This window comes from Heloderma suspectum, chromosome 2, assembly GCF_057233095.1.
Source record: "Heloderma suspectum isolate Gila_16-S chromosome 2, 16-S_ref, whole genome shotgun sequence".
Taxonomy (NCBI): Eukaryota; Metazoa; Chordata; class Lepidosauria; order Squamata; family Helodermatidae; genus Heloderma; species Heloderma suspectum.
In genome coordinates, this window is record NC_139459.1 from 165,070,543 (window position 1) to 165,084,185 (window position 13,643).

General features: G+C 43.9%; 1 protein-coding gene across 1 annotated transcript; it reads right to left on the reverse strand.

The window, feature by feature from the left end:
* Positions 1-161: 161 nt before the first annotated feature.
* CALR (calreticulin) lies at positions 162-13,239 on the reverse strand. Its single transcript, XM_084835696.1, has 9 exons — positions 13,066-13,239; positions 9,472-9,573; positions 8,437-8,640; positions 7,430-7,524; positions 6,325-6,534; positions 5,919-6,032; positions 3,670-3,813; positions 2,387-2,479; positions 162-1,471 (listed from the first exon to the last, which is right to left on the reverse strand). Exons 1-9 carry the CDS (start codon positions 13,151-13,153, stop codon positions 1,268-1,270), a joined length of 1,254 nt encoding a protein of 417 aa, XP_084691822.1. The 5' UTR covers positions 13,154-13,239; the 3' UTR covers positions 162-1,267.
* Positions 13,240-13,643: the final 404 nt, after the last annotated feature.

Genomic DNA, 13,643 nt, shown 5'->3' on the forward strand with positions numbered 1-13,643 from the left:
ACAGTTGCATGGATTGTGAATCCTCCCATGTCTATTGCCAAGAATAGGCCCCCTTGACAGTAATTGACTGCCATTTCCCAATACATTCAGATGCCCCACTCCTTAGGGACAGGAAATTTTCTCCCTGCTCAGAGCTAGTAAGAAATATAGATCCAAGTGTAGAATGAGCATAGTGCAGCTGCATTTTATAATTCACACTTAAGTTGCTATTTGACTTTTTCCCTAGTATCCAGCAAACTGATGGTACCAGAAGTAGAACGTGATTCAGTTTTAATTTTAACAAAGTGAACCTTGCTGCACAGCTGGCACTCAAGCTGCAACTCCCATCCAAACTCAAGGAATAAGACACAAAAATCAGTGTATGGGCCAGACATGAAGTTTAATTTAATAGAAATTTTCTTCAATCTTTCATACATTCAAGTGTGAACAAGTGAGATGACCCCCTCTGGTGTTAGTCTCTTTGCCTCCAGATGCCCCTTTTTAATTCCTAGCTCCCTGCCTGAAGACACCTTTTAACACAAAGCAGAAGTTACTCACCCCCCCCTCGATCCTCCAGCAAAAGCTCTGAAGTGACACCCCCACCCCCAGAGGAACAGGCTAAAAACTAGAGAGGCAGTCAGAACAAGTTAAAAAAATAGTTTGCTCATTTCTTGGTGCTTCAAAAAGGAGCAAATTGATTTGTCTGATATGCACAGCAGCAGAAAGAACCCAGTTACTACTACTATCCATGTTCTTCCTAGAATGAGAGAGGACCATTGGCCTTACACATGCATGGTATACAATACTGGTTGTTTTAATTTCATTTCTTTGAGACATGGTGGAAGCCATCTCATCTCACCCTAGTATGAAGTCACCATCTGAAGCTTCCTGAACCTTAAAAAGGTAAGGGCAAGCTCAGGAAGGACAGAGTTGTTCTGCTTTTTGGACATCCATTTATGGAGGGCCACTGGAAACAAACTTTCAGTGAAAAAGTGGCTATTAAAAAAAACAGGTCAATGTATATTCCCCCCCATTTCAAAGGGTTATATTCCTACAATTAGCCTTCTTAGGATGCAGGTTCTAGTTCCCCTCTACACACATGAATGAATAATTGATGGTATTTGGGAAGGGGGTTAAGACAAACAAACACACCAATAAAAAAAGAAAGTTCTTGTGTCTCATAGAGACATTACTGTTATCCCCTCTCCTTAGTTGGGTTCAACCAAGTGGACAGCATGGTACAGGTCCAGGCCAAGGCTCAGCCAACAAGCAACCCAACAACCCCCAATCACAGCTCATCCTTCAATGGGCCCTCCGTTTCCTCTTCCTCCTCCTTTTCTTCCTCCTCCTCCTCCTCCTCCTCTTCCTCATCTTCATTATCTTCACCTTCAGGTTCATCTTCTCCCTCCTCTTCTTTCTTCTTCTTGTCTTCCTCTTCCTGCTTCTTTCGTTGCTCCTCATCCTGCTGTTCTTTCATTTTCTTTTCAGCATCCTAGTGACAATTTAGAGAAACGCATTCTTGAATCGAGGCTGGTTGAAAAGGTCATCCTAGTAAGAAAGGCTAGGCAAGGTCTCTAAAGCCAGTGGAAGCTCAAGGCTTGCAAACACTAAGGGCCCCCTCCCAGGATATCCCACTTCACAGAACATATAGCTTATGTGGCAATTGTTACTAATTTAGATGTTTTTACAAAGAATTCAACCTCATGGAGGACAGGTTTATCAACAGCTAGATAAGGTAAGTGAAAATTGAAGCTCCATATCCAGAACTCATATACCACTCAATACAAGAGGTTGTAGATAAAACAGGTGAAGGCTATCAGCTTCATACCCTACTTTTGAGTTTCAAAAATAATCTGGCTGCCTGCTGTTGGAAACAGAGGAATAAGCCTTAGCCTGGTTTACCAAGGCATTTACTTATTTATATCCCACCCTTCAATGGGATACAGTTCCAAAACAATTCACGAACTACTAAAAATCTATTATAAAAAAACCCCAGCAGGATAACACCAGTTAATGTTAATTTGAACACAGGTTAGTTTAGAAATTAGAAGCATTTTTGTATTGAACACCCAGGAATTATCACTTTTGCCATGACCAAAGGAGTGGTAGGTGCTCCAAGCTTTTTGGAGAAAGACCATTTGAAAATTGGGTTTAGCGTTCGGAGTTAAAAAGTATCTCACATTCATGCAAGCTTTTATGGAAGCAATGGGATTTTGGCTAAAGCCACCCTCAGAACACTTCAAAACCTACTAAAGACCAAATTGGAAGTTCAAAACTTTTCACTGATTAATTTCAGACCAAGAGGAAGATTTCTAATTTACAACACTTAACAGAAGATAGATAACACAAAAAGCTACAAAGTAGTGCTTAGACTCTTTTCTAAGAAAGACAAGACAAAATGCCTCACCTTAGTGGCACCCCAGGTTTCATTGCCAGCTTCTTCAGCAAATTTCTCATCATCAGTAATCAGGAAGTTGTCAAATATTGTGCCAGACTTGACCTGAAGCAAACAGAAAGAACGGTAAGCTCCAGGCATCCCAGTTTTGACAGCTTGTCAAGCAATGAAGACACTTAACCAGGCGGGCATGCAACATTACCCCAGCAGTATCAGTGAGCTCTTTAACCAGCTATCCTTTCTCCACTATAAGCAACTGCCAGCTCTAGGTTAATCTGACCAGGTATCATTGAAATTTATACTTCACTTTTTGCCACAAATCCTTCAATGCAGCTTATCAAAGAACATAAACAGAAGTGCATTTTTAAAAGATCCGATTGTATTTAAGGCAGCAGCCACCACCAGCAATCTTTAATACAGTCTCCAAAACTGCAGGAAAGTTTTCAGTTACCATTCAATTGAGCAGGCTTGCCATAGCTCACTAGGGAGGGTGTTCCAGTATGTAAAACAACGTAACTTGCATTCTTAGATGTTCTTATGTTCAATGTAAAGTATCTGCTGTTTTATGTGAAGGTTGTTTTATCTTATGAGCCTTGTGTGGCACGGAGTGATAGGCGACAGTATTGCAGCTGAAACTCTCCCCACGACCTGAGTTCGATCCCAGTGGAAGCCGGGTCTCGGGTAGCCAGCTCAGGTCGACTCAGTCTTCCATCGTTCTGAGGTCGGTAAAATGAGTACCCAGCTTGCCGGGGGAAAGCTGGTCACGACTGGGGAAGGCAATGGCAAACCACCTCGCTATAGTCCGCCATGAAAACGCCGGCGCAAGCAGGCATCTCTCTAGGGGGCAGTAATGACCTGGTGCTTGCACAGGAGGAACCTTTCCTTTCCTATGTTTTATCTGTGGTCTCTGCTTTTGTTGTATTTTTAATATATTTTGTTGTACTTCGTGTATTTTTATTGGGTTGAATCCCGATTTAGTCACTTAAAATAGACCCAATGAAATTAACAGGACTTAAGTTAGTCATGACTTACTGGTACCATTCATTTCTATGAGTCTACTCTAAGCATGACAAAGTCTGACACAACCCATTTTATTTTACATCATTGCAATTTAAAGGGTTTAAAGTGTCATCCTGAGTAGTGATTAGACATTAGAAGGGCAAGATGACAATTTTATATAAATACCACAACTCTCAACTTTCTGGCCTTTTGCAGTAAATCTCTGGAGAGGTATTTGAATCTGTTGACCTCCCTCTTTTATGGAGTTTGTTGGGATTCAGACAATAAGAATTCACCTGCCATAAGTCCAAGCCAATGACACCAAAGTTCTCATAGGAGTACAGGTCGAGTTCAGGTATATACTCAGGATTATCTATCTCAGGATGAATCCATGCCCCTTTGTAGTCAGGGTTGTCAATCTGACGAGGTTTCCACTCTCCCTGGAAAACAAGTATGTTAAAATGGGAAATCTAGAAACTACAACTGGCACACAAGAACAGAAATTTCCAACCTCTAGTACTCAGATGATCAGTGCTTTCAATTATTTTAAACATGTAGGAGACAGAAACAAAATAGATGACCCTAGCACATAGTTTGGTGATGAGGGATTGTAATAGCCTTGCCATGTCTACGATCAGATGTCTCTCAAGTCTGTAAATACAAGGTGTTTAGCAAGTCATACCAACAGCAATACAAATTAAATTGCTGGGAGGAGGGGGAGCGAAGAAGAAAAAGTGGGAGGACTGAACTTTTAACCTAGGTCAAAGGGGTCAGGCTAGAAACTGTGTTTCTCCAATATGTGCCCTCACCCCGATTAAAATTTTTTCATGAAAATAGCTTGGGCAAACAAGACTATGAATCCCTTGCCGTTTTTAAAAAGCAGATCAATTATTATTTCATCAAGCCAAACATTTGGAAGGGATCAAGATAATCCATCCCACTATCTGGCTATCCAATTCTAAACCTGCTATTTCCACACTGGAAGTGGCCAATGTATGGATTTTTACCCACCAGCTCTATTTAACCTGAACCTCTCCTGCTTCTGCGTTGCACCCCACTCCCTCCAGTGAATTTGTAGAATGACGTATTAGATTCTGCTCTGTTCCTGAGATTGTTGCAGTTGCTTCTCCTTGTGTGCCCCAGTTTGAACTCATCTTTCTTAGATGCAGATCCAACTATTCCACATGTGGCTTCAGTAGTGCCTTGAAAAAGAGCACCCATACTTGCATATCCTCATCTTGCCCAATACACCCAAGAACCAATATGATTTTTCCACCTCAATCACATCCAGCAGTTGGCCCTACTCTATCAAGAGCTTGGACTCTTATTTAAGAATTGTAACGTACTTTTGGAAGCATCGACGGGTGACACACAAAGTTTAAAGACAGTCTGGGAAACTGATGCACAGTGCCATGTAAACAATAACAGCTGGACCAAGCTACCAAAGAGTTGACAATTAAAACAATATACAGATGGCACTTCACTCCAACCAGACTTCATCAGATGAACCCTTTCCTGTCTCCACTTTGCTGGAGGGAATGTGGGAGCACTGGGACACTGATCCATATGTGGTGGGACTGTCTCCAGGTTCAACACTTCTGGTCTGGAGTATTTGGGGTGACTTCAGATATTGCTGGTTGCATCATTGTGCCATAACCCCTCCGAGCACTGCTATCTCTAATGGATAACGTAAGGCAGTTTGCAACAGTGAGGTAGTCCTGTTTTGTTGCTAGTAGTGTGCCTAGAAATAACACAATATTGGAAAACAGGTGCCGGCTGCACAATGCAGGGCCAGTTCACCAATATCTGAGAAAATTGCACTGTCAGAGAAACTCACCATAACAGAGTTCTGAGAGGGGTGGCCAAACATAGCCACTTGATGGAAATCTGGCTTCCCTTCATTGCGTTTGTCAACAAGGGACAGTGGCCTATAAGCCTCCGATACACCAAATTTCATTTTGGAGGGACCTAATTAAATGAGGGGTGCTCTAAAAACATTCTACAGTTAATTTAACTGAAATAATTGAAATACAGTTTTAAAATGTTTTGTTTGAATAGCTGACAGTTATTGTATTTGTTGACTATAAGCTCATTGTAGTATGCACAATAATTGAATAAAAGTTTTTTTAAAAGGAAAAAAAGAAACCCAATTCCAGAATGATAGATAGATCACAAGCTTGATAGTTCGTGAACTAAGTGTCTATATGTGTACAATAAAGAGTAAAATCCATCAGAACACAAAAGCCTTATTTGCATTAGAGGTATTGCAGAGGCCACCTTCAGGACCATCAGCCAAATGAAGAAATTTAGTCTAGATTTGCATATATTTGCATACAACTAAAAATATCTAAGAAAAAGAAACTGTTAGAGGATATACCCACAGTAGGCACGATCTTAAAGAAGGCATTCCTTTGTGTAAGAGTAGAGCAAACTTCTCCAAGATTGTTCTCTTTTAGATTGTTCTCTCTGCTGCCCAATTAATTGGGGACACCTTTAAATGATGTTTTGAAAACCAACCAAACATTGCAACCCCAGCCTCTATTACCTTGTATTCTGGATTCTGAATTACTGGTGGTTCCCACTCCCCATCCATTTCTTCATCCCAGTCCTCAGGCTTCTTAGCATCAGGATCAGGAATATGTTCTGGTTTATCCCAGTCCTGTTAAACAGATTGAGAAAATTAGATAAGGTTTCCTTATTAGGTAAGATTTCCCAATGCTAGAAACATTAAAGTTTCCTCATGCTAAATTACTATTGCCCTCCACTGGTCATCAACACAGCCATCAGTTGCAGCTATAGTGTCACCATCTTTTCTCACCATTTGCAAAGACTATAGTATGTTTCCTCACCTCTCGACAATCTCCCCTGCTATTAAAGTATGTCTTTTTACTCACATTGCTCCCAAATGCCATCTATATTGATAGTGTTCAACACCACTAGCACCTACTAACCTCTGGTTTTGTGTCTTCAGGATCATCTATCTTTGCCCTTTCATCCCAGTCCTCTGGTTTCTTTGCATCTGGATCCTTAATCTTCTTGGGAGGCAGGAAATCCCAATCATCTTCCAAGTTGCCAGACTCCACTTTGTTGTTGTCAATCTTTACCTCGTACGTGTTATCAGGGCGGACAATGAGGGTATAGAGATGGGTGAACTCATCATCCTGTCAAAGGAAACAGCTTAAATTGGAAGAAACCCATTCTCTTTTCTCCTGCCAAGCCAGATCTTTCTTCCTTCCAAGGGTTCCTTTTGCCAGAGCTTTTATCACGTACGTGACAGCCCTCCAAATATTCAAAGATGGCTAACATATTGCCTCTTTATCCCAACTCTTGCAAGCTTTCATCTAGGGATGTCAGAGAATTCCGCCACGGATCTTGGTGAGTCCTTGTAATAGCACTTGGGAGAAAATTTCCCCCCAAAATCCGTGGTGGAACGAAGCCCCCCGCCCCCCCACCCCATGAAAGGCGCGCGAAACGGAGCACTTACCTGCTACCGTCTGCGCTGACTTGCTCATTATAGGGTGATAGGCTACGTAAATATTTACGTAGCCTATCATGGCAAAAAAAACAACAACAACAGCAGACGCAAATGGCAGCGGCTACGGCGGCCGCCATTTGCATTCCCTTTTTTTCACCATAATAGCCTACGTAAATACTTGCATAGGCTAAAACAGCAAAAAAAGGAAACGCCAATGGCGGCCGCCATAGCTGCCGCCATTTGCGTCCACTGTTTTTTTTTTTGCTGTGATAGGCTACGTAGATATTTACGTAGCCTATCACGGCAAAATACAGGGACGCAATGGCGGTGGTTACAGCAGCCGCCGTTTGCGTCCCTGCAGGCTACCCAGTGGCCGGATGTCCAGCTGTGGGCGGAGCGGAGCCGGCCGGAGAGAATTTTGGGGGGAGGGATGGAGCACTTCCCCCCCACCGCAAATATCAGCCTTCGAAAAGGTTAAGTGACTTTCGTACATCCCTACTTTCATCATATAACTTCATCTCCAAGCTCCTCCCAAGTGCTATTACAACGACTTTTGCATCTCTCCATCTCTAGATACTTACTTTACAACGGATGTCTTTATTGATCAATACATTTTTGCCTTTGTAGTTGAATATCACATGAACTTTCTTGGTACCAGGGCCACAGATATCAGGACCTATATTAGAGACAAAAGCATTTCAGGAAAGCCCACTGAGGAACCAGCAGAGCTAGGACTCCTGCATTCTCTTGAGAATGCATCAAGGAGGGTAGCAACATTCATTAAACCTTAGGCTACCACCACCACAATGCTCCACTAACAGAATACAGAACATGCTTAAAGCAGGGGTAGAGAACCTCTAACTCACAGCCTCCCCTCATTACTCCCATTGTGCAGCAACTAGGCTTCAAAATAAAAGCCTCCACTTGTGTGAATGGGGCCTTTTCCTCTCTCAACCCAATTGTCACACATGGGGCCAATTTTCAGGAGATAGCAATCACGATTTGAGAAGGAACAGTTAACCCCTCCTGTATGCTGCAACCCCCACCCCTTTTCTCCTGTGGCACAGCAATTAGGCTTAAGAAATTAGGCTAAGCCTAATTGCCACACCACAAGGGGGGAGGGGAGAAAAGAGAGAAATGAATGGAGTGCATGAGTGACAGAAAGAAAGTGTGTGGGATGAATTGATGATTGATGAATTGTGTGTGTGCTTGTGAATGGAAGAATGTGATGTGGGGCGAGAAAGAACAGAAAATTAAGCATGTGTGAGCATGTGATTACACCTGAGGGAATGCAATCCTTGGCTGAGAGGTTCACTACTGCACAACCAGGAGCCATTCCAAAGCTGGGCCGAAGTGACTTATGAAGAGTGGTGGCAGATACTATACCACCATGCAAGCCTGACCTCCCCTCTCGCCCACGTAGTCAGATATGTTCATCTGTGGACCCACGAAGGCATTCAGAGGAAGTAGCAGCAACATTTTTTTTATATATTGCATAGGCAGCTCATTGACCTATGCTTCCCAAATCAACATCCTACAGGTTAACATCAAATGCTCAGACAAGTATCTCCTCCAAGCAAGTACTCACCAAACATGATGTTGTATTCAGAGTCGCCATGCATATCCTCTTGGTTCAAGCTTGAAGGGAAGAGCTTCACATAACCTCCTCCACAGTCAATGTTTTGCTCATGTTTCACTGTGAACTGCACCACCAGGGTCTTGTCCTTGTTGCTGAAGGAATCAAAGCTAGCAGAGATAGCATAGAAACGAGCATCCTGGCTTGTCTGAAGTCCTGGGAAGATTAGACAGACAGTTAAGCCCTTCATGGGGGACAGCGATACCATTACGGACATCTAGAAATGAGTGTTCAAATCTGATTGCACCAGCCTCTCACACAAACTCTCCCAGTCATTAGGTAATAAGGACAAGAAAAGGGTTGCAGAACCTCTTTTAGCCCAGGGGCCAAATTCAGTTTTGAAGAAGCTCTTGGGACATGCATTCCAGTGATGACCAGGGCCAAAGACAAAAGGGCTGGAGCCAAAAATATCAACATATTTTATCTTAAAGTTTTTAGTGGCAGCAACTAAACCTTAGGGGAGGCATTCCAACCTCTCAGAATGGGAAAACACTGTGCAAAAGTCAGGAAACCACCGAACAATCAGTAGTCATGAGAAAGGAAACATGGCTATCTGGAGAACCTGGAGGGCCAGACTGAAATCCCTTGCAGGCCAGATGTGGCCCATGGACCTGAGGCTCAACACCCTTGGACAAGAAAAATGATTCATTAAAGCTCAGGTGTTCTGAATTCCAAAGCTACAGCAACCTCCCACATTAGAAGCAGAAATGCATCAGAGAACCATTCTAAACTACCTGGCCAAGGGATATCCCAAATACACTACAACTTAATAAGGCAGACCTGATCCACAGCAATACATTCTACCAAAATAAGCCAGCTATTCAGAAGCAAAGGTACCATGAATAGTTAGGCTTCTTAAATCCATTAAAGTCAGTGTGTTTTGGACAGTCCAATGCTGTGCAGCATTGAAGTCAGTGTCTTCAGCTTTGGGATTCCACCTGTGACTACATTAAAAGGACACGGCCCTCCACCATATCATATCCTTACCTTTGTCCTTCTCTGCATCTCCATAGAATTTGCCAGCCGTCAGTATGAATTTCCCATAGTCCGATTTGTGCTTTGATTCTACCCAACGGCTTGTCCAGGCATCTAAAGAAAAAAAAAAGATGAAGAGCTGCAATGATCTACTGTGCACTATTGTTTAACACTAGGCTAGGAACACTCTCCAGACCAATTCTGTTTATTAAGAGGTTACAGGGCAAACCAGTTCTTCCTAGTACAACGTATGACCCAGCAATTTTTGCTCTCTTTATTTACAAAACAATTGTTTTTGGCACACTGGGAGCCAGTGTGGTGAGTGTTGGACTGGGAGCTGGGAGATCCGGGTTCTAGTCCCCACTCAGCCATGGAAGCGCACTGGGTGACTTTGGGCCAGTCACAAAATCTCAGCCCAGCCTACCTCACAGGGCTGTTGTTGTGAGGATAAAATCGAGAGGAGGAGGATTATGTACACCGCCTTGGGTTCCTTGCAAGAGGAAAAAAGCTGGATATAAATGTAATAATAAATAAAACTAGGTTACAGTAACTTTTTTGCAACTTTGCAGTTATCCTGTATGTTTTTGTGACGTTGAACTATGGAAACACCTTTGTTTCCATCAAACCATCAGTTTGTTTGGCCAATCCTGATTAGTTTAAAAATGGTAAACACTCATGCTGAGGCAAGCTAAACTAAGAGCCTGTGTGATGTAGTGCAGCTTTCCCCTATCTCCAGCTTGGAGAAGGCTGAGGCAGCATACAGAGCATTGAACTACTTGGCATGGTATGAGTCCAAAACCCTCACTCAGCATGATGATCGGTGGCAAACCTAGGAGAAATCATGGCCTCTCAGGCTAACCTCAAGGCACAGTCTATGGATCATAGTACCTTCTGTTACAGTCAATGAAATTAAGATGACTTGAATTAGGTAACGGATTCTGTAAACACAGAAGAATGGTTCCATTTCAGAGACTCAAATGGAGCATTTCAAGGACTTAATCTTCTTCTCTTAGTTTGTGTCCAGTTTTTAGTAATGTGATTCACATCAAAAGTATACTTGGTTGTTGTTGTTGCTTTACTTGTTATTACATCATTTGTCCTACTGTTATACTGAGTGGTTATCTCTTATTTGTGGCTTCCCTTTTAAGGTGGCTCTCTCAGTCTGACCTACTTCACAGGGTTGTTGAATATAAAGTATGTAGCCACCATGCACACTGAGCCCAGAGCCCTTTAGAAGGAGTAAAATTCAAATGAGAACAACAAGCAAACTGAGCATAAGCAGAAACAGCCTGGACATCAACTTGAATTTGTTAAGTAAATATCTAGTCTTTTAGTAGCCCACCATTTCAGCTATGAAGGGCTTCAATGACAATGTAAGCGGTTTGACCATATCATAAGCATATTCATCACCTTCTAACAATGGACCACCCTCACAGAGGGCTGGCACTACATGCCTGCATCTAGTATGCTGGAAGAAGGTAGCCAAACTTTATTTTACTACAGAAAGGAGGTCATCCCTGTCATCTGGCAAGCACTGCAATTGCATGGCCAGTATGAAACATCTGTGCAATGAAAAGTGTTCGTGTATATAAAAGAGCTTAACAGCACAATCCTTTGCATATGTTTTGTTGTTTATTCAGTCAGTTGCTTCCAACTCTTTGTGACTTCATGGACCAGCCCATGCCAGAGCTTCCTGTCTGCCGTCACCACCCCAGCTCCCCCACTCTAATGTAATTCCCACTACGTTCAATGGGGCATACTCCCAGGCAAGTGGTGGTGAGATTTCAGCCTAAGTCATCTCTACAGTCAGGAACATGTTGTGTTTACCTTGGCCTAGAATCCATTTGAATGAAAGCCAGTTCAGAACATTTTAAAATATAGCAAGATGCATGTCAAGAGCACAAGCACCCACAGACAGCTTTAGATCAGTATTCCCAACGCAGCTAAACACAGCTATCAAGAGACTCTGACAACACTTGGCCTCTTAACAGAGGTACACCACTACCAACTAATCTTAATAGCTGCCAAAGGAACAGTACTGCTGCAGCTTATTTCACATTGCACCAAAGCCCACTTCTATTCTTTTAGCTACACAGACTGTGCTGGTTAGAGAAATGCCAGCTATTATTGTATGAAGTAACAAGAGTATTCTGTAGATTTTTAAGAGAAAACACAGCAAGCAGTTTATGCACTTATTAAATTATTCACACTGCAGGAGCCTACACCTGTCACTCTCGATACTCCAGCAATGGGCGGTCTGTGTGTTCTAGAAGTATCCCACAGCGATCTATTTAGTCCATGCTCTATGTCCCCACGGTCCCCACTGATTATGGCTTAATTATCAAGTCCCCAATGCATCCCTGGTCTAGACTAGACACAACAGGATCTCCTGTCACACAGAGCCAAGGTGTCCTCCCCAATATATTTTCTTAAGCCTCCATCAAACTTGATAACTCCTGTTTAAAAGGACTTTTAATAACCACAACTCAAAGATAGAATCCATCTTAAATTACTGTGTTTTTTTTAAATGTGAGCATGACAGGATCACTGTACCTTTCCCAGAATTCCACCTCTAAGGTACAACTCTTCTTAGGAATGTCTTTTACACTAGTCATTTATATCCCTTTCCCTACTCACTGCATACCATTTCCTGGCCAGATGCTCAGGTTTCTTACCCATTCGCACTACACCTTCTCCAAACTGGCTCACTCCAGGTATTTTGCACTACAACTCCCACCACCATTGACCACAGTGGTTGGGACTCATGGGAATTGTAGTTTAAACCCTCTGGAGAACACCAGGTTGGGTAGTTAAACCCTGTCAGAAATCCCCTAATTCGAGTCTTGTCACAAATTCACTGGCTTGCCATATGCAAACCATTCCTTCAGCCTCCTCATGAACACCTTCAATACAGGAATCCTACCCTACCTTACAAGACTGTTGTAAGAACTGTTAAGATAAGGTATGGAACGCATTGTAAGAAACACCAAATATTAAATGGTAGGCAAACTGGTGCCCCTCTGGACGTTTTGGACTATAACCCCCTGTATCCTTGACCATTGGCCATGTTGGCTGGGGCTTTTAACAGTTGTAGTCCAGAACAACTGGAGGGCATCAGGTTGCCTACCCCTACGTCACCACACCCGATACCCTGTTTTTAAGAACCTGCAAGAATCCCCCAGCCTTCCCCCAAGCGCCCCTCCAACATAATCAAAGATGGCGGGGGGGTGGGGGAGAAAAAGAAACCAACAGCCCGCGTGTCATCAACCCCCATTCACTCTGGCACTCCCTAAATCGACTCACCCCTCCACCGTCTCCATCCGCTCCCCTTCCTTATCTCTAATCTTTTGGTCAGTTCGCGAACCTATCCAGGGCCTATAGTTTTTGTTTTTTTATTCAAAATCCCTAGACACGACTCTAAGCCAGTCAACCACCCCACCCCACCCTACCCCAATGTGGCAATCCAGGTATACACCGTCCCCCCCCCGCCGGAAGCCTCCCCCCTGTCTCACACGTTTGAACCACCCAACCCCACGGCCTCCAGTCCCACTACTACCACCAACAGCAACCATCCCTCCCCTTTGGCACCCCCAGAAGGCTCCTCACCTCCATCCCCGAATTCCTCCCTGAAATACTGGGCAGGCCCAGCGAACGCCAAAGCCAGCAGGGAGAAGAAGACTAAGACGGGACCCATTTTTTCCCCCGGTGGCAAGAGGCGCCTGGCCCTTTAAGAAACACGATCTTCGCGCCTCAATCTGACAGGAGCGACCGAACAACTGCAGGCGGCGAGGAGCTTTCGCCTTATTTTATAGTGGCTCGGTCGAACGCCTGCCCTTGCCGCGCTCTGATTGCTCGCACCGATCCGGGCGGGTAATGCCATTGGCCCGTCGGCAGCACGGCGGGTTGGGCTGCGCCCCCGAACGTTGGCGTCCCAGATGTCTGCTTCCTATTGGATGATGGGTCTAGCCAATGAGGCACGACCACGCGTTCGGGGGGAGACGCCCCCTCCCCTCCGCCATGTGTGCGTCATCGTTTCTTTCTGCACAATCCCACGTGAGCCCAGCGGGCTTTAAAGGGCCAGTTCAACCTTCCGCACACCCACCCCATCCTCCGCAAATCAGTGCGTTACTGGAATAGCTAGGCCAACGAGTTTTGCCCTGCTGCCCATGCGTACTAGCAGAGCT